This window comes from Carcharodon carcharias, chromosome 7 (assembly GCF_017639515.1).
Source record: "Carcharodon carcharias isolate sCarCar2 chromosome 7, sCarCar2.pri, whole genome shotgun sequence".
NCBI lineage: Eukaryota > Metazoa > Chordata > Chondrichthyes > Lamniformes > Lamnidae > Carcharodon > Carcharodon carcharias.
Window position 1 is genome coordinate 146511733 of NC_054473.1, and position 22155 is coordinate 146533887.

At 39.6% G+C, this 22155-nt stretch overlaps 2 protein-coding genes across 4 annotated transcripts in view; both read left to right on the top strand.

Moving 5' to 3' along the window:
* The window catches only part of itfg1 (integrin alpha FG-GAP repeat containing 1), a 292356-nt gene extending 284635 nt beyond the window's left edge, over positions 1–7721 (top strand). For both annotated transcript variants that reach the window (XM_041192254.1, XM_041192255.1), the window contains one exon: positions 7253–7721. In XM_041192254.1, the coding sequence (XP_041048188.1) occupies positions 7253–7312 (60 nt within the window). In that variant the 3' untranslated portion in view covers positions 7313–7721. The remainder of the gene's footprint in view (positions 1–7252) is intronic.
* Positions 7722–10870: 3149 nt separating this feature from the next.
* The window catches only part of LOC121280174 (neuropilin and tolloid-like protein 2), a 57203-nt gene continuing 45918 nt past the window's right edge, over positions 10871–22155 (top strand). The window contains exons 1-4 of one of the 2 annotated variants that reach the window (XM_041191893.1): positions 10871–11356; positions 13030–13189; positions 14723–14938; positions 15106–15159. In XM_041191893.1, coding sequence (XP_041047827.1) covers positions 14929–14938; positions 15106–15159 — 64 coding nt within the window. In that variant the 5' untranslated portion in view covers positions 10871–11356; positions 13030–13189; positions 14723–14928. The remainder of the gene's footprint in view (positions 11357–13029; positions 13190–14722; positions 14939–15105; positions 15160–22155) is intronic. The other variant, XM_041191892.1, reaches the window with a different exon arrangement.

The following is a 22155-nucleotide window of genomic DNA, read 5'->3' on the forward strand; positions in this document are numbered from 1 at the left end:
ATTCCTACCACAGCCCATCTACCACTAAAAGTCTTCATGCCTTTGTCATCTCAGTCTCACCTAATCCCTGTGCCCTCCAGCAGTGCAACAAACCACCCTGAAATCTGTGTTGCTCTGACTCAGGCCACTTGTGCATTCCAATCTCCCTTCGCCTCATTATTGGTTACTATGCACTACACTCCAGAATTCCCTCCCTAAACACCTTCACCTCTCTCTCCTCTTTCAATGGCTTCCATAAAAACTTTTGGTCACCCCTTTTAATATTTTCTTCTTTGGTTCAGCATCTATTTTGTGTTATACCTCAGTGAGCAACCAACTTTTTCTAAGCTAAAGAGCTATATAAATGCAATAGATGGCTGAAGATGTTATTGAGTAGCGAATCAGCGAATTTACCCTAGTTTATTACAATTCATTTCTCCGCAAACATAAAATTGCTGTAAAATATAAGACCGGGTCCAGGATGCCAGTAAGAAGAATAACATTTTAAGATGTTTTTTGGTATCACAACATTGGAGTGACATCCAAAAAAATCTATGTTTTTTTGTGTTAGATAAAAGGAAATCCCAATTTGACTTATTCATGCTTTCCCAGAGGAAACTGAAACTGCAGTAGTACACAGCAACAGCTTGATTAACTATTTACAATAAATTTCTGGAGACAGAGACAGGCAGCGTAGATTGTTATGTGGAGCACTTCTTTCAAAGATTGAAAGAGGCTCATGGGGTCAATAATTTTCCTTTTGTTACTGATTAAGCATCCTTTACAAACTGCAGCAGTCTGAAATAGCTGTACTTAGCAGGAGAAGGCCAGCAAAATTCCTGCACCCAGAACACACACACAATAATAGAAATTCTTTTGGATGCCTAAAATACAAGCAGTAATGCTTGGTTAAAACCTTGCAAATATCTATTATAACTTTATAAAGATTTGCCTAAATATAACTATAGATTTATTTGAATATGTTTTGAGCAGAAGCAATAGAATCAAAATTATACAATTTTAAAGGGGGCACAGAAACAAATGAACCTTGGGGTATACGTATGCAAATCTTTGAAAGATGACCGGGCCTTAGAGAATGCAGAAGCAATTTACTAGAATTGATGAGATTCTTCAGTTATTTAGAGAATTGGAGAAGCTGGGATTATTTTCCTTGGAGCAGAGATAGCTAAGAGAAAATTTGATAGAGGCATTCAAAGTCATTGGGGGTTTTGATAGCGTCATGGATTTTCTTTTTTGAAACATTGTATTCTGATATGGAATGCACTGCTTGAAAGGATGATGGAAACAGATTAAATAGTAACTTTCAAAAGGGAATTGGATAAGTATTTAAAGGAGGGGGGATAAAAGTTATAGGGCTATGGAAAAAGAACAGGATAATGGGACTAAATGGATAACTCTACCAAAGAGCTGGCACCTGAGCCGCCTCATTTGCTGTATCATTCTATGCTTCTATGTTGCTTAAAGGCTCGCTGCACGCAAGTGATGATAGCAGTACAAATGCAATCAGCTGCATATTTAGCCAGCCATTGCTCAGTGTTTGTCTTATAAATAGGACTGTATGTTTTGCTATAGAATTTTAGTCATATTTCATGGTCCTGGAAAAGCCAGAAAAGTCATTTCATGTGTAATGCATAGACTTCATAAAAACATCTACTTTCTAGACTTTGAAAGCGGTAGAGCATTGCATTGGTCCTTGTGTCAAATTTGAAATATCAAATTAATTTACAAGGACAAAGAAGCACAAACCTAAAAGTCATAAAATGTGTAGTAGTCTAGTGGTTATGGTATTGGACTATTAACTCAGAGATCATGGGTTCATATTCCACCATAGCATGTTGTGAAACTAATTCAATAAATCTGGTAATAAATCTACCAATGTCATAAAAATCCAACTACCCAGTCTGGCCTCCCATAATATGTGGTTAACTCTAGTGGCTGTACAATTTTAATACTAATACACTAGTCAAATTGGTTAGAATCGAGAGATGCAAAAAGATGTTTAATGGCAGCTGATAAACCCATTGGAAAAATGAGTTTGCAACACTGACCAGAAAATCATTGAAATTAGTGATAAAAGTAGCGGTTACTTGCACAAGTCCGGATAGGCAGTAACCACCCCTTGAGTCAGCCAGAAACTCAAATGACACATAGTATTCATGTGTGACCATAACTTTCTTGACTTTGAAATGCAGCAGAAGAGTTGATAACAAAAGACCAAAGATTAGCTCTGTCAATGCTATAGAGATGGTTAGTGATGGATATCAGAAATTGTTGTTAATCAAATGCCTGACTGACTTTGTCAGTCTACAGGTAGCACATAATAGGACAAATCCACACTGCATCCCCACCATACAGAAAAAACAAGAAGATATGATTGTTGGGAATTCTGCAGCAAAGGCCTGAAGGAAAACCCTGTGACCAAGGCATTCAGATTTTGGGCCAACACCCCATTAAATGAATGAGATCGGATTGAATGTTGCTCAATTAATTGGGCTCCTGTAGTTGTAAGGTATTCAAGGAAAGGAAAAAAGTTACTTACAGTTTTTTTGTAAAGTTTGCTTTGTTCTTAAAGTTGTTTTTTTAATTGTACAGTTCATTTGAGTTAATGGAAACTCATTTACTGTAAAAAAAAATACATTTTTTTACAAATATATTCTAAGGATGTGGGCAGCTCCACCTCTATTGCTCAGCTGTAGTTGCACAGAGAAGGTAGCAGCACCACTAGAGTTAACCATATATCATGGGAGGCCAGACTGAGCATTTGGATTTTTATGACAGTGGTAGATTTATTAACAGATTTATTGAATCAGTTTCACAACATGTTATGGTGGAATTTGAACCCATGATCTCTGAGTTTATAGTTCAATACCATAACCAGTAGGCTACTACACATTTTATGACTTTTACGTTTGTGCTTCTTTGTCTTTGTAAATTAATTTGATATTTCAAATTTGACACAAGGACCAATGCAATGCTCTATCGCTTTCAAAGTCTAGAAGATCTTAATGGAAGCATAAGATGAACCTGGTAGCTAAGAACATCTAACCAATAGAACTTTTTGTTTTGTTAACCTTGGCGCACGACCAAAAGCTTACCTTGAACACAAAGGAATGTAGAGTTGAGATTCACTCGTGAGAGTGATCTAAAACCTAAACCTGTTCAGGTGGACATCTGATTGGATTTAACATTCCTGCGCAATAATGTTCAAATGAGCCAAAATTCCTGCTCCTGATAACAATCATATATGTGTGTTGGCTGAGCACTGAACTGATTGAACAACCTGAAGATTGTCACTATCTACGTACATTTAAAAAAAAGATACTGAGAGCTACTAACGTCCAGTTTAGATCTCAGGAGAAAAAAATAACTTTTTTTCCAAGCGTTCAAAAATGGTTCATTGCTAGTCTGATGGTGTCATTTGCTTTTCTACACAGTACAGTGACAATAGACTGCCTATTCCCTATAGGAGCAATGTCCTTCAGAGCATTTAAGAAAAAAACATCTCTTCAACACTGAAGTCAGATAATTATTAATAAAACTATTGGCCATGGTTTCTCACTGAATTAACAGTCCACATTTACAAACAGATTTATTCAATACCTCTTGTTTATTGGCTTACTGAATATCAATTGATGTGCACCGTGTTTTTGACAATTTTAGTTTTGCTTCTTTTCAGTGCAGTCATTTAAAAAGCAATATTATGGCAGATTTAATGATGTGCTGATTTAGAACTATCAGGAAAATTTTCTGGTTGGTGGAATATTTGGTCCCAGTGGAGCACAGGGAAGTGGGGGCTGACAGATTGGCCAGTGATCTATATTTCCACTTCCCCACCCAAATCATGCAGTGCTTAATTTTCCAGCCAGCCTAAAGTGCATTCTCATATTCATGAGCTCAACTTGCATATATGAAATGGGCAAGGAAGGAAAGTTTGTTCTGAGTTATTCTGGAAGTGAGTTCTGGCTTTTTCACTGCTGCAACCTAACCTCTTAAAATGGATATTCCATTAAATACTGTGCCATGAATTTACTTAAAGGTAGAAAAGAGGGATGGTAAGCACGTTTATCTGTATCAAAGGCTGACTACATGTATCCATCCTTACCCACATCTACAGATCCAGGAAAATCTTCAGAGATTTTACTTCACCAGCAAAGCAATAGTAGAGTTGCGCCATTTCCTAGAACGTATCCTGCAAACCACCTCTACCACATTTTGTTTCAGTTTCATTTCAACATTATAAGCCACGATCCAAAGATGCATAAGTAATTCACTGTATTATTCAGTATAGTTACTTGCCCAAGGGAACCTGCAAGCATATTGGGAGAGTGCTGCAATTTTTCTGTATCACAGGATTCCCTGAAGTCTGGACTGGTTTAATGGCAGCCAAATAACCAGCTAGGGCCCTACACAATCCCATATCTTCCATGAACTATAGGGGCTTCCACTGCATTAATGCCAGTTCGTAGAATACAGGTGAATGCCCATTTCACAAGTAGTAGTGATGATTCTTTTGTTGTAAGACAATTCTGTGTCTGCCTTGTTTGATAGTGGAGATGGACTGGAAGGATGGCTTCTTGATAACAGAGCTTATGCTCTTCAGCAGCAATTCACTATAGCACTGTGACAACAAGGACCAAAGATGAATGGAGATATTATGAGGCTCACTGAATATCTGTTCATTTGCACCAAGTTTTTGACAGTTCTAGTTTTGCTTCTTTTCAGTGCAGTCACTTAAAAGTAATATTATAAAACTACCTGGACAGAGCAGCCCACTTGATCGGCACCCCCATCACCACCTCAAACAGCCACTCCCTCCACCAGCAGTGCACCATGGCTGCAGTGTGTACCATCTACACGATGTAGTGCAACAACTCACCATGGCTGCTTCAACAGCATCTGTCAAACACGCAACCTCTACCATCTAGAAGAACAAGGGCAGCAGACATATGGGAACACCACCACCTGTAGGCCACACACCATATATATCACTGTTCCTTCACTGACACTGGATCAAAACCTTGGAACTCCATCCCTAACAGCACAGTAGGAGCACATACAACACATGAACTGCAGTGGTTCAAGAAGATAGCTGACCATCACTGAGGACTATTAGTGATGGGCAAAAATGCTGGCCTTGCCAGCAATGTTCACATCCCATGAATTAAAAAATCATCACCATTGAGCATACGGTGGGTGTCTTTAAGCAGCACTTCCAATGCTTGGACAGATCAGGGAGTATAATATGGCTACAGAGTCACCAAGATCATTTTTACTTGCTGCATGCTGTGTAACTTCCTAATAAACTATCATGCAGAATTGCACCAATATCAGTACTAGATTCTTCCACAGATACTGTTCGACTTTGCCTGGTGGTTTGGACAAAACTAAAACAATTGCAAATACTGCTTGTATTCAAATAGCAACTTTCACATGCAGACTTGATGCGAACTAAACCTCCAACAACTCCTTCACTACCATCATGCTTCTGTCTCCTCCTCAAACTGACAATTTAAATCCCATTGGATGGACATATTTGTGCTGCCATGTTAGACAAGTTAAGCAATAAGTGGTGTATGGTGTCTTCTAAGGCCAGAAGCTCTTAATGGTTCTTGAGAGACTTGAATAAAGATTGAAGAGGAATATATCTTAGGATACTAGCTGCAAAGTACCTCTTGAAATACTACTTGCGTGATATGCCTCATGTCATGGTATTATGCTTGAGTATATGTCCGTGAGAATGAATGGGTAGAGAGAAAAAGAACAAGAAAAGGATGGTACCAATGCTGAACATGGAGGAGGCCTTGGTTTTAGGTCTGCTCCACTCCCTGTATCATCTCAAGGTCCAGGATTTCCACTTTGGCCTCCTCAAATGCACTTAAGGGAAGGATGTTCCTAAGCCTTCCTGCTGTGTGAATTTTCTGCTGCGTATTGTGTATTGCTTTATTTTTCCAATAGTTTTTAGATATTGGAAGTTTGAGAAATAGCTACAATGACACTAAGTGCTTATGCAGATAGATTTTATTGGAAGTTTGCTTTGTTGATTCACCTTTACCGATGTAAATGCAACTATAGTTCTAGTTTGAAGCTGAACCTATAAGGTTGTGCGGATTCATGTGAAGCTAGGAAGTGCTCCAGGATTGTCTGAGGACTTTGCCTGTGGTCTCAGTCAAGATGTGACAGGTCCATAGGAAATTCTTTATGAAATGTATACTCTGCCCACCTACTTTTTAAATGCAAATGCTGGGCAGTTTTACTTGAGAAATTTGGAAGTCAGGCAAATGTCTTCCTCACCTGCGTCCCCTTTGAACCATCTCCCCTTGCCTAGCCTGGATGGTTCTTTTTTGGAAAAGGCGTGCACTTCACTGTCAAACAAGGCATCATTCCTTTGGTCCACTTCTTGAAAGAGCAGACCCATAGCTGAATCATTGAATGCTGTAGTTTTGTGGGAATTGCACTATTTCTCACTAGCAGGACATACTTGTATTGAACACAAAGCTTTCCGCAGACTTATAGCTTCAGCATCAACAGGTAAAATGTACCAGGCTTTCTTTTCACCCCTCGAACCTGGGTTTGAACCTAGCACAATGTAATAGTGGGATAATAATTTTTCCTGACAACCTGAGTTGCCTTAGATGAAATTAGCTTGAACATCCAGTTCCTAACAGGTGTGAAGCCATAGTGTTGAACTACCTATTATTTAGCTGAGTGGCAATGGATTAGCAATTTCACTTTAAGATCCCAAAATGGTCAGAAATGGAAAAATCTACACAAACGCGTTGTAATGTTAGAGTTAAAGTGCATTGTTACGGTGATCGGGGTGCCTTATTCTACAACTTTGTCTGATTTGGGAGTGCAGTATACTGACACCTTCAAATTTGAACACAAGGGAAGGTAGAGAGAATAAATGTAATGAGTAAATTAGCTTGGACTTCTTTTTAAATTGAAAATACTATGCCAAGGGACTGATGCAAATATAGGCCTTTGTTTAACTTAATATGGATGATAGAGATGTCACAAAAAACTCAAAAATGTACCTCCTTTCATATAATTAATATATTATTCTTATTCTTTACTGACAAAATGGTATTTGTTTAAAAGCAAGTTTTCCACCTGGTTAAATATTTACAAAGAAAGTTCAAACTAAGATTTTTTTTTAAATTGTAATTTGGGCCAGAACATTCTGCTCATGTCATGCCGCTCACTAAATAATATAGATATATTTGTTCCTAATGACTTTTTACTTTTATTTCAGAAAGCAGATGACCGGGAGAAGCGCCAGGAAGCACACAGATTTCATTTTGATGCCATGTAAAATGCAATGGTTTCTAAGAGACAAATGCTAAGTGTTAGATCTAAAATATTACTTCTAGCAAAAGGTGAATGTTTAATGTTGAATTGTACATAATCTAACTGCTTCCTGGATTTAAAAAAAATCCAATTTATGGTTTCTGGGCAGTGGTTGCAAATAACTCAAGCTGTATATTTTGAGGAGTTAAGAATCATTGAAAGATAAATTATGTATTTCATTGTGTTACTGCATGTGTTTCCAAATGTATATTCTCTGAACATGGTGAAGCTTTCTGAAGTTATTAATGTGGCTCAACAGCCTTAAAAGCCTAATTAAAATAAATGGTCTCTGTGGAAGAATGTACTTAGTATTTCTATTAGGTAAAAATGAACCATACTGTGGTGTATTAAACTTTTGATGATTTAAAACCAAACAGTCTGTTTCAAATTCTGCCTTATGTACTACTATATGATTTTATTGTTTTAGCTGTGAGGCAGTACTTAGACTGATGTCCACTTATGAGACTAACGTCTGTGGAATTCCAGTATTTAAATCCTTACAGAGCAAGCTAGTTCATCTAAAAGGCAGATGCATAACTTAAACATGCAGCTGGATTGCCAAGAATGTTACTTATAACAGTACATGAATAATAGAATGACTTGACTGATAAACATGGCTAATATATTAGGTTTTAGGATGTCTTAACAGTTTTTTGAAAATATATTCAAATAGTTGAGGGGTGTTGACCTGCTTAAACAAAGTATGCAATGGAGAAAAATGCTTCTTCATGTTAGAACCATATCTACAAGAACTATATTTTCTTTTAAAGTTTGAAAGGACATTGCATTATTTGGACACTTGGAGCTGATCTGGATTTTTTTTTTAAAAAAAATCATAAGTTCATCTTGGACTGGAGCGAGCATACCTTTTCCAAGAAATCACCTAACCAGTATGGCACTTGAGGGGGGGGGAGAGCTGTTTGCTTGTTCAAACTGCAATCGCTTCAATTGATGGAAAAAAGAACTGCTTTAAAGGCAAAGGCCCGGTGATTTACTGGAAATCACCTGAAGAAGGAGCTTTATGTTTAGACTTGTTGTTTGAACTCAGCTGGGAATGAACTGAGAAGGGGAAAAGCTGCCCCGCTTGCGCTCTCCTTGCCTTCCTTGAAATGCAGTGTGGTAATCAGTATCCAGCTAGGAATCCTCATCTCAGCAGAACTTGTCTATATTTGGAAACTCGAGGCTGAAACGAGAAGGATTGATCCAGCTCTATTGTCCTCCACATTGAAGCTCCATTGGTGAGAACATCCAGACATCTACTAGGACTAGTGACATGTCCTTTCACAAAGAACCAGATAAACAGTGTCAAAACCATGTGAACCTTATCCTTTTTATGAAGTTTTTTCTTCAACTGCTCACCTCTGCAGAGACCCTGTTTGTTTGTCATTTGTGTGCGCACTGGGAAATTTTAAAAGGGATATATAGATACATTCCCAGATTACAAATTGTGTTCTTACAGCTTGTTTTTAAAAAGTTGTGAAACCAATTATTGTGAGTTCTTTGAAAGAAGCCTAGTTAAAGTCTCTTGTTCTGGGTCTAACTGTAGTGAAGGCTAATAACTGGCCATTTTGGTAAGCAAATTAAGCATTTACATTAATGGTGTGACCTGTGGAGTAGTGGGGCTAGATAAGCTGTGCACTCCTCCCATCCCGGTCAGAACACTCATAATAATTTTACTGAAATTTGACTAGAAATCCCTTTTGTTACTCAATTAGACTTTTTGGTAAGAGGAATTTCTCCATATATTCATAAATTGAATCTGCCAGATAAGCTAAGACAATGTATTCCCATCTCTGCTTTCTACTGTCAAGTAAAGAAACAGAAACCTTTGTTTCATGCAAAGTAGATACTGGAGCTACAGTTCATTTGAATTGAGTTATCCAAAATTTTAAGTAATATCTGCTTCAAAGGCCTGTAGGTAGGACGATCCAGTGTTGTTAGGGAGGACGATCCAGGATTTTGTCACAGCAACGATGAAGGAATAGTGATCTCTTTCTAAGTCAGAATGGTATGACTTGGAGGGGAACTTGCAGTGGCAGTGTTCCCACATCGCGGCCGCCCTTTTTTTTAAGTAGTGGAGGTGGTATTGATGAAGCTTTGGGAAGTTGTTGCAGCAGTGCATCTAGTAGAAGGTGCACACTGCAGCCATAGTGCACCGATGGTGGAGAGTGTAACTGGCACTCCATCTACCACTTTAAACAATCAAGTAGGCTGTTTTGTCTTGGATGGTGTTGAACTTCGAGTGTTGTGGGAGCTGCACTCATCCAAGCAGTGGAGAGTATTCCATCACACTCCTGACTTCTGCCTTGTAGTTGGTGGACAGGCATTGGGGAGTCGGGGGGGGGGGGGGTGGTTTGGTGAGTAACTTGCCACAAAACACCCAGTTTCTGAGCTGTCTGATAACACTCCTGTAAAGTCTATTGGGCCGTTTTACTACGTTAAAGATGCTTTCTGAATAGTGGTTGTTGCTGGATATTATGTTGGTGGTTCTGTCATGCATCAAAACTTATAGCACAAATTAGAACTCGCAAACTTCTTTCGGTAGGCAGGTTCTATTTTTATTTCTCTTATGAAGAATACTTTCCTTGGTTCATCTCAATATTGCTTGGAGATAAATCCATTCTTCGTTGATTTTGCGACCTCTGACCGGTCTTTTTAACCAATGGTTTCTCACAAAACTTATGGATCTCTGGTCATCTTATTGGTCACCTTGTTGAAGGGGACAGTTTCTCTTTGTTTACACTGAGTGTAGATTATCTGATGCAATAAAACTATAAATTAGGATAGAGAGACCCGTATAATTGGAAACTAGTCTCGTCTGCTGTGTTTTCACGTAACTGATTTATTCAGATTGGTAGACATTACAGTCAATAGCATTACATTGTCCTAAATTCCTAATATTTTGAAAAACTGAAGAGGTTTTGCTTTTTATCGCCACAATCCAAAATGTTATATAAACATTTAACGGTAAATGAAAAGCTGGCAGCTTGCGTTTTTCAAGAATCGCTTTCCTGAGCAGGAAGGTTTTATGTTGTGTATGTTCTGAGAACAGTTATTTAAAGAGACCCAACATGATATAAACCCACACTGTCGAAAAAAAACCCAAGGGGTGTATTTAAAATTGTCTTTCGTTTACCTGTTCTACGATAGCTACCAAATTGTGTTGAGTTTAAATTCTTCACGCTATTTAAAATTATGTATATATTCATCTTCTTAAGCAATGGGGAACTTATTTTTTTTTAAAAAGGCTTCGTTAATGATGAGCCTTTGGTCACTGCCGTTGTGTCTGAAGGTGTGTGTGTAGAATTGGAAACAGCAGGCTGCAGTTTGGTGTGTTATGTGGAGTGGGTGCATGCGTATAAGCTGCTCGTTGAAGCACAGCACGTAGATCTGAAAGTGAGCTTCATTCATTCGCTATACAGTACTGGAGTGGTTTTTGCTGCTCCTCAAGAGCGACAGTCCCTTCCTGCCCGCTTTGCACACTGACGGATTTAGGCAGCTTTGAAACTACGATTCTCCTACAGTTTCTATCCCATGTTTGTCAATTGAAAAGTCGTTTTAAAAAGATCTACCGTCACTGAACATTTTTGGGGGGCCAACACGGTCTTTGTGGAGGAAATGGTCAAGGGATGGTTCTGATGAAAGGATGGAATTAACCCAACGCGGAAAGTTTGTCTTCCAAGAAGCGGGTCTCTGGTGAAGGCATGCCTTGCGTTTTGAGCAGAATTAGAATATCAGAAAATTGGATTATGACCTGATATGTAGAGAATGTAGGTAGGTATTGGGGAGCAAAGCTACCGAATGCAAGGCTAATTCGCTTGATTCGAACAGCGTGGATTCTTTGTTTCACTTGATAACCAATCGGAAGTGCTCTGTACCTGTCTGTATACGGTCAGCATTGCAGACTGTGCTCTCAATACATCAGAAGAGGTGCTCGGGGGGGGGAAAAAAGACACCTTCCAAACCGAGAGAATGGTGCTGGAAAGACGGTTTTTCTTCATGTTCAAAGGTGAGTTGTAATAAAAGATAAAATAACGTCGCCATCTACAGGAAGGTTCTGTGGTTTTGTAAATCATCAAATCCTATTGTCCAAAATAATTGCTCTCGAAAACATGCTTCCCTTTTTTTATTTTAAATGCTTTTGGCTTCATGGAAGAGGGACTTTACCAGGACTTCTCGAACAGGATAAAATGACGTTTTAAACTGGGACTGGTATATTTCTTCTCAGTTGTATTTGTACGCTTGTGTTTTAAACTGACCAGGTATTTGGAACGATCGGAAGTATGTTTTCTTGTACAGACACATGCTGTAGATGTCTCATTGTTGTTTTCTAATCAATTTTAAGCCACAAAAAGTTTGCACAAACATAGAATGTGTATAACAGACGACCTCCCTAATACAGTTAGAACATCGTCGAGTACAGAGAAAGTGAAGGAGTTTATAAAACGAAGCTGCTCATTCACTCGGAGCGAAAGTCTCAGTTACTGGGCCTAATTGTATAACTGCTGGAGCTCCGAACCTCGACCCTCGGGAATCCGCGTGAAAAGAGAACAGAGTCAAACTGCGGCTTCTTATACCCGTTGGCGTGGAAATAGGAATGAAATGTTTTGTTTCCCCGTCGACGATACCGAGGGCGTGTACTGAGTGTCGGGAAGTGTCCCTTTCCCGGTATTTCTGGCTTAGCGGAAAGTGCTGAAGTAACTGCTGCACGTGGTGCTGCGGGTTCTTCCTGTCCGAGCACCTTGAAGACCACTACTTCTATCAGTCACTTCCCCCTGCGTGGTTTCGCCTGGAGCTTTCTCTCCGATTTTTTACATAAGGTCAAAGATTTTGTCTTAGTGTCCAGTCATCGAGCTCATTCAAACACATGCGGGACCAAATCTGTTTGTCGACAACGTAATTAGAATTTCGTGAGATCAAATTTACCTCCTGATCTCACATTCTTGCATTGCTGAAAGTAGGATTTATTTTTTGTTTTAAAATGTCGAAAAAACTAAAGAGGTCAGAGTCATTAACCGTGACCATCACATTGCTACAAATCTCATTTACCAGTTCGGTTAAAATGTTGATTTGAGAATATTGTCGAATGATGTTGACACTAAACAGAAACCATGGTAATATTAGTGTCAAAGGCCATGTATTTTCGTACAAATCCAATTGCCCACTTTAAAAAAAATAAAACAAGCGATTTAATGACCTTCGCAATTTCAAGGCATAAAGAATTAATAGAAAGTGTCCATCCTTCTGTTGGATTTAACTAATTTACAGCCAGAACATTCTGATTCGCCCTAAATTGGAGACCACACACAATAGCAAAAGAAATTCTTGTTCCAAATGACGAATTAGATTAATCGGAAATTATGAAGTATTGCTTCAAAATTTGAAAAATCAAGTTGATCTTAGAAAAGGATTCTGAATTCTCTCAACAACAATTTCGTAAAATCCTGTGCCCCGATTGCAATAACAAATGAGACGAACATTTGGCATTCGCTTGTACAAGGCAGTCACTCTTTGGTTTCTAATTGCAAAGCTGATTTATACATTGATTCTGCACTGCCACATAAAACCTGAGTATGTATGAAGGCAATGAGTTTTCCCTGTTTGTTCAGGATCTCCCGCCCCGCATGGCAGGGAAATTTGTACCAGGTCACACTCTGATCTGTCTCTATCTCGCATTCTCAGCACTTTCTCTCCACCGGAACACAATAAAACTTTTGATGCATATGAGGAAACGAATATAAGAAGGACCAAGGAATTTCTCCTACACAGGCTTTCAGGAAAGTGATGTTCATTATACATTATCCCTGCCCTTCCCCTTAGCCTTCAAGTTTAGTTGCAAGAGGTACGTCGGTCTAACAGTTCACAATTGGCTAAATGTTATAATTTATTTTTAAAAGCTTAACGATGTCTTTCAATAATATATACACATGGCGTTATTTCTGATGTTTGTCATTCAATATGCAATGATTATGTGTATAAGTAGAAGGCATTTTCAGCTGTCCAATGTGACACTTGATACCTGTGAGATTGACCCAAATACAACTGCACCAACAGTAGGAAATTTTAATTTTAAATAATTGCAATGAGTGGATTCAGGAACCTAATCTCTTCTTGTGGAGCAAGATAGTACCAGCTGCTTGAACTTCTTTTGGTTTCTGATGTCATAAGGCTCGCGACTAATCCTGGCTCTGTTGTATTCTATTAAATTGCGGGCATGGGTAGAAAGGAATCTTATAAATTCTAGTCACTAAATTTAAACATTAATTATCACGTTTAGTGTTTGGGAAAGTCGTAATCCTTTGAAATAAGGTTTGAGATACCAGCTCAGAAAAAAATTAACCTGCATTTACTGTCAAAATACAAAGATTTGGGATTCTTAGAGTGTCTTCAGCTACAGGGTGCATTAAATTCTGTAAAGTGCGAAGAACTCGCACCAAACTCCGAGCTACACCAAGAAGATTAATGAATCTTTATTCAGAAAACGCCGCCAAATTGTTATTAGGGAATTTCCATTCATACTCGCATAGTTTTAAAAATCCATGCTGTACCGCATTTATTTTTCCATGATGCCAATCTCTTCGTTAAAAAGTTGGCGCACAGACGTTTCTGTAACTTAAAATTGCGCCGTATTGCAGGGTGGACTCGGAGGACGAGGTAGTCCTACTTGCCCGAACCTGGAAACAATTTTAAACTTCTGAAAGGAACTCACTGGCGAAACTACCATTCGATCAAGAGATGCGTCAATGCTTGTGCTGTCTAACTTGACTCATTTACTACAGAGATAAAAACAAAAAAACTGCGGATGCTGGAAATCCAAAACAAAAACAGAATTACCTGGAAAAACTCAGCAGGTCTGGCAGCATCGGCGGAGAAGAAAAGAGTTGACGTTTCGAGTCCTCATGACCCTTCGACAGAACTTGAGTTCGAGTCCAAGAAAGAGTTGAAATATAAGCTGGTTTAAGGTGTGTGTGGGGGGGGGGGCGGAGAGATAGAGAGACAGAGAGGTGGGGGGGGGGGGTGTATGGTTGTAGGGATAAACAAGCAGTGATCCCTACAACCACACCCCCCCCCCCCCCCCTCTCTGTCTCTCTATCTCTCCGCCCCCCACACACACACCTTAAACCAGCTTATATTTCAACTCTTTCTTGGACTCGAACTCAAGTTCTGTCGAAGGGTCATGAGGACTCGAAACGTCAACTCTTTTCTTCTCCGCCGATGCTGCCAGACCTGCTGAGTTTTTCCAGGTAATTCTGTTTTTGTTTTGACTCATTTACTCTCTGGTTAAAATCGTGCGGCTTCCTAAATTGTGTAATGCATGCAGTTAGTTTAGGGAAATATTGTAAAAGTAGCCCGAGGTTAGTGCCTTTCCCAACAGGACATCACGATTGCAGAGAGAATGCAGAGAACATCCCTGGCGACAGCGAGACCTGGACTCTTGAGGAGCGACTTCCCCTAGTAAACCCGCTTATTCGCGAGATATGAAGATGGACTTTATCATGTATCTCGAAAACAAATCTTGTATGTTGGATTTCCCGCTCGATTAACATCAGTTATGAGGGAATATCTTCTCGTGTTGTGTACATGTATGTATGTACGTATATATATTTATCTTGGATCTTCATTAAAATGTTATTAGTTTTTAATTATTTACATTCTTAATCTCTGTAGAATTCGACCCAATTTTATATGATTCTATTCGATCATCGAGCAGCAATGTTGCTTAACACCCAGACGCTGAAACCTCATTTTCTTTTCCAGTCTGGTCGATCATTGTTCTCACTGGAGGGATCGCGTCTATACAAAAGGCACAAGGTGCGTTTGCATGTTTTTACTGCTACCAGTTCTGTTGGTTGTATTGAATGTTTTTAGGAATCTTAGGCATTAATTTGTAAAACAAAACAAGATGTTGTATTTCAGCTACCATGTACATTGCAAATGTAAAATGTACTGCTCAATTGTAGCATCAGTGGGATAATATAATGCATTGGCTGGAGCAGCCTGTGATATATCACCACTCCAACAGCGTTAGAGCCCAGTTTGTTTCGATCTCCTATCTCACGGGCGATTATGTTAATGGCCACCGACTGATCCAGCGACTGGTCCCGAAGATCCTCATTCCAAAAAATTCAGAAAGGGGACCAAGGCAATATATTTAGGTTGCAGCTGTTAACTAATTGCGTATTGGTGGCTGGCAGAGAGCACAATAGCTGCTCACTAGTATATTCTTAGTGTATCAGCCACTAACCATTCACGTCCAATTGTTCACTAGCCACTTAAGGCTATGTTTTAGCTGCATACTGTCAGAACCAGATTTAGACATTTCTTTCTATGTGGCAAGGGGCTTCACGCTTGAGGTTAAATTGGGTCGGACCTTCCTGGACAGCCCTCCGGCGCTCAGATGACCGGACCTGGTGTGCCTGATCTGTTATGAAGTCGAACAGTTGCAGAACTGTTGTTGTATGACGTGAGGTGGAGATTGGTTTTGTGTTAGTGAATTGTTCTCCATTCAGGGTTATCGATTTTCAATTGCTTAAGTTGAAAAATGAAAAAGCCAATTAGATCTGCCTAAATTTCCTCAAAAATGAACAGCGGACGGGGCCCTCTCATTGCCAGAAGAGATTCTTCGACAATATTCTTCTTTCTTTGATAAATGTTTAAATTAAAGAAAAATAACTTTACTCCTACTTTAGAAAATCCTGTCATAGCAAAGAGGAGAATTGCACCCGATGCAGGCAAAATTATATTGGACTCTCCCATATGTAATTAAAATAAAACGTTTTCTCATAGTAAAAAAAAATAGTCGCTGCTACGAGGACAACTAAACCAAAAATCTCGCCTGGTTTCTACTCCCTGGGGTTTTCTTTAAAACAAGAGGCAATAAATTATTTCCAGTTTTCAATTTAAAAAGAGCTTAAAGGATTCCAGTTCTTGTAAAATAAAGCCATATAGCAGCGTCCTCGTCAGCCTCCTTCAATGATGGGCATGCATCAAATCAAATCCGGGTAGCTTCAAATGGAGCACTGTTGCTGATGGCTAAAGAGACCAATTCGTGGGAGGCAGGCTCTGCCACAAGTGTCATATGTGAAATGGTTATCAGGTACGATTGAGGGTTGTTGTTGTTTTCAATGTTGGTGTCTGTTGTCAAGCTGCGGTAGCCACTGATCCTCATGGTGGTGCTCACCAGCTCACAGGTGTGGTCAGCTAGTGCTTCTCAGGTGCAAGAATCAATGTTTAATGTCTTCATGTCATGTACGCAAGTATCACTGAAGCAGAACTTTGAGCATTCTAGTGGCCATCTGGCTTCAGCTACCTCACTGTACAGGAAATCCTTGGGTATGTAACGGTATGAAAAACAGCCCGAGCCAGCCTAATCGCCTCTTGATAAGCACTAACATACTTAGGAGCTTTGCTTTTGAGAGGAATGCAGCATTCATGGTTTTGTCCTTCCATGATATGCCCAGACTCTGGCACAAACAGCAAAGATGGAAGTTGTTGCACTTCCTTTCTTGATAGCTGTAAATTGTTTGTGCTTCACAACCATAAAGCAAGGAGCTGAGAACACAGACTTCATAAACCAGCATCTTGATCCTAAGAATCAGCCTGATGTTATTCCATGCACATTTTGTGAGTCAGCCAAAGGTAGTAGCTGTTTTCCCTATGTGCATAGAGTTATGCATCAAGAGACAAGAGTATCACCATGGTTCCAAGGTAGCAGAATTTGTGAACCACTTCCAGTGGGGTGTTATTTAGTGTGATCAAGAGTGGAGATGTAACACCTATTCCATGACTATGGTTTTCTTGACACTTATAGTCAGGAGAACAAGTTTGAGGAATGGGAAAGACAATCCATGGACATAATTTAATGGGTGGCGAGGTTTCCCACCCTATGGCTGGGGAGGGAGACTTGGGTGGGTTCTTAATGAAGAGCCCAGAGGAGGAGGAAGCACTGAGGGAAGGGCACCATATCAGGAAAGGGGCCCATGAGGGAAGTGACCCAGCTTTTCCACCTGAGGCCCACACCTCAAAATTGATGCCAGGTGGGAAGCAGCCCTTAAGTGGCCATTATTGGGAAAAAGGTGAGGAGCTTTGGTGGACAGTAAATTTTCCCAAAATCTTGTCGAGTTATTCACTGCTGATGATGTTGAATGCCTTAGTGAAATCTACAAAAGTAAGGTAATGAGTTTTATCTAGTTCCCTTTACTTCTAATGTAGCTAGCCATTGGAGATGTGCCCTGTAGATCTGTCAACACAGAGACTGGACTGTGCTTCTAAGTGCACTCAGTCTGTGAGTACTGGAGTCTTTTAAGTATGACCCTAGCGAAGGCCTTTCCTGTGATGCTGAGGAGTTAGATGCTGCCATTGTTGTTGCAATCTTCTCTGTCACTTTTATTGATGTATAATGTAATGATTCTTGCATCATGCATGTCCTGTGGAACAGATCGTATTTTCCAATAGAGAGGAAGAAGGTCATAAAGGTGTGGCAGTAGATGGAACTTTTCCTGTTTGGAGGGGGGACGGGGAGGTGGGTTTAATTGTAGGGAAGTTTAAAAAATCAAAAAGAAATGAGAGAGCAGAGGTGCAGGGTAGTGAAGAGGTGAACAATAATCAAAGTGTCACAGAAAGGAGCAGAAAATATAAGCAGAAGGGTGCAGCAGAAATTAGAACCAGAATTAGTAATAATGATAAAAAGATGAAGCTCAAGGCTCTTTATCTGAATGCATGCAGCATTTGTAACAAGATAGATGAGTTGATGGCACAAATAGAAATAAATGGATATGACTTGATGCTATGACAGAGACGTGGTTGCAGGGTCACCAAGACTGGGAACTCAATATTCAAGGATATTTGATATTCTGGAAAAATAGGCAAAAAGGAAAAGGAGGTGGGATAGCTTTGTTAATAAAGGAAGGTATCAGTGCAGTGGTGAGTATTGATATAGGTGCAATAGGTTGTGATGTGGAATCAGTTTGGGAGGAAATAAGGAATAGCAAGGGGAAGAAGTCACAGGTGGGAGTTGTCCATAGGCCCCCAAAGAGTTGCCTCACTGAAGGACAAAGTATAAATCTGGAAATAATGGAGCGTGGTAGGAAGGGCCTCAATTGTCATGGGTGATTTTAATCTGCATATTGACTGGACAAATCAGATTGGCAGGGGTCACATGGAAGATGAATTTGTAGAGTGCATCAGGGACTGTTTGTTAGAGCAATACATTGTAGAACCTAGCCAGGAACAGGCTATTTTAGATCTGGTAATGTGTAATGAGGTAGGATTAGTAAGAGATCTCGTTGTTAAGGATCCTCTAAGGGGTAGCGATTACAGCATGGTAGAATTTGAAATTCAGTTTGAGGGCAAACAACTCTGATCTCAAACCTCAACTTAAATAAGGGCAATTAAAGAGGTATGAAGAAAATGTTGTCTAAAGTGGGCTGGGAAAATAGACTAAGATGAAGGTCAGTGGATGAGCAGTGGCAGATATTTAAGCAGATATTTCATAACGTTTAGCAAAAATTTACCCCAGTCAAAAAGAAGGACTCGATGAGAAGGATGAACCACCTGTGGTTAACAAAGGTGATCAAGGAGAGTATCCAATCAAAAACTAAGGCATGCACAGCGGCAAAAAATTAGTGGTAGACCAGAGGATTGGATGAGAGCAGCTGATGACTAACAAGCTAATAAAGAGGGAGAAAATTGATTATGAAAGTAAATTGGCAAGAAATAAAAAAACAAACAGCAGGAGCTTCTACAGGTATATAAAAAGAAAAAGAGTAGCTAAACTGAGCATGGGACCCTTGAAGGATGCAACTGGAGAATTGATAACAGGGAACAGGGAAATGGCACATAATTAAAACCAATATTTTACATCAGTCTTCACAGTGGAGGACACTGTAGACATTCCAAGAATATCAGATAAGCAAGGAGCTAATGGGAGGGAAGACCTTGTAACACTCTCTATCATGAGGGTGAAAGTATTTGACAAACTAATGAGACTAAATGCAGACAAGTCACCAGGACCTGATGGCCTGCATCCAAGGGTTTTAAAGGAAGTGGCTGCAGAGATAGTGGAGGCATTGATTGAAATATTCCAGAACTCACTGAATTCCAGGAGGATCACAGTGGATTGGGAAACCACTAATGTGAAGCCCCTGTTCAAGAAGAGAGGGAGACAAAAAGCAGGAACCTATAGGCCAGTCAGTCTAACATCTGTCATTGGGAAAATACTAGAGTCCATTATTAAGGAAGAAATAGCAGGACATTTAGAAAAGCTTAATGCAATCAAACAGAGTCAATATGGTTTTGTGTAAGGGAAATCATGTTTGACAAATTTGCCAGAGTTCTTTGAGGATATAATGAGCAGAGTTGATAAAGGGGAACCAGTAGATGTGGTGTATTTGGATTTGGAGAAGGCATTTGATAAGGTGCCACATAAAAGGTTATTGCACAAGATAGGAGCTCACAGTTTTGAGGGATAATGTATTAGCATGGATTGAGGATTGGTTAACGCTCAGAAGACAGAGAGTTGGGATTAATGGGTCTTTTTCAGGTTGAAAAGACATAACTAGTGGAGTACCACAAGGATCAGTCCTAGGACCCCAATTATTTACTATCTATAGTAATGACTTGGAAGAGGGGCAGAGTGTAATGTATCCATACTTGCTGACGATACAAAAATAGGTGGGACGGCATGTTCTGATGATGAAATAAGGACTCTAAGGACTCTGCAAGGGGATATAGACAGATTGAGTGAGTGGGCAAAAACTTGGCAGATGGAGTTTAAATGTAGGAAAGTGTGAGGTCATGAACTTTGGTAGGAAAAATCAAAAGGCAGGCTATTATTTAAATGGAGAGAGACTCCAAAAAAGTGCAGCACAGAAGGATCTGGGTGTTCTTGTGCAAGAAACACAAAAGGTTAGCATGCAGGTGCAGCAAGAAATTAAGAAGGCAAATAGAATTTTGGCCAGTATTGCTAGGGGGTTGGAGTTTAAAAACAGGGAAGTCTTGTTACAACTGTACAGAGTGTTGGTGAGGCTGCACCTGCTGAACTGTGTACAGTTTTGGTCCCCATATTTAGGAAATTATATAGTGCCTTTGGAGGCAGTTCAAAAGAGATTCACTAGGCTGATTCCTGAGATGAAGGGTTTGACTTATCAAGAATGGATAAATAGGTTAAACCTTTATTCATTGGAGTTTAGAACTACGAGAGATGATCTTATTGAAACGTACAAGATTCTGAGGGGGCTTGACAGGGTAGATATTAAGATGATGTTTCCACTAGTGGGGGAATCTCAAACTAGGGGACATAGTTACAAAATAAGGGGGCACTCATTTAAAACTGAGATGCAAAGGAATTTCTTCTATCAGAGAATAGTGAATGTCTGGAATTCACTACCCCAGAGAGTTGTGGAGGCTAGATCACTGAAATAATTTAAAAAGGAGGTAGCTAACTTTTTTGAAATATCGGAAAATTGAGGGTTATGAGGAGCTGGCATGAAAGAGGATTTGAGGCCTGGGGCAGATCAGCCATGATCTTATTGACTGATGGGGCAGGCTTGAAAGGCCAAATGGCCTAGTCCTGCTCCTATTTCTTATGTTCTTATGCTCTTATTTGGAATGTGCCTCAAAACATTGTGTTAAGAGTCATAAAATTCACTTCTGTCTGAGATACCAACATGGAAGGTTGTTTAACAAGGAAGTTCTGCTGAAAGGTCATCGACCTGAAATGTTAACTCTGTTTATCTCCACAGATGCTGCCTTATCTGCTGGGTATTTCTAGTATTTTTTATTTTTACAACAGATATAGATAGGCTAGCAGAATGAGCTGACAAGTGGTAGATGGGATTTAATACATAGAATTATGAGATGATGCATTTTGGCATAATTATTAAGTATTAAGACCTATTTGTACAGTTCTAGATTGTACCAGGACAGAAAGACATGTGGGTTCATATGCATAGGTCTTTGAAGGTAGCACAGCATATTGGGAGAGCAGTTAGCGAAGCATGTAGGATCTTTGCTTCATAAATAGAAGTGTTGAGTATTAAAGGAGGAAAGTTATGCTGAATCTTTATAAAGCTGTGGTTAGACCACAACTAAAGTATTGCATCCAGTTCAGGTCACCACACTTCAGGAAGGATGAGGGCCCATGAGAGGGTGCAGAGATTTACCAGAATTGTTCAGGAATTAGGGATTTTAGCTGTAAGTTTGGGTTGGAGGAAGCTAGGGTTATTCTCAAGCTGGGGGGTACAAGATGGTGACAGATTTAGATAAGGTAGACAACAAAAAGCTGATCTCAGCTGATGATACAAAGACTAGGTGACACAGATTTAAGATTTTGGGCAAGAGATACAGCAGGGATGTGAGGAAGAATTATTTTACCCAGCATTTTACGGATCTGTGTTACAGACAGGGGAGGAGAGATAAACTGAAATCCCCCATTTCCTTCCTTTCTGTCCATAATCATTGTGGTTTATTTTTGAAAAGGTAGATGTGTGTGTTTCTTAACCCTCATTAATGTGTGATCAATTTAAAAAGTGTCAGAGGCAGACTTTCATGGGTTTAAACAAAGGGGATTATTTATTCACACGCTTACCCCAAAAGATCTATGCTACGTCAGTCATACCCAACACTCAAAAAAATACAGTTAAAGAGGGTAGTGCACTTCTACAAGTACTAAACCAAGAAAAGTAACAATTCATGTGTCTTTGAGAATCTGGTGGAGAAGGGAGCTTTTCCCACTCTTGCATTGCAGTCCAGGTAAGTTCAGATGGCTGCAGTCCAGATATCAGGATTACATCAAGGGGGAGATTGTTC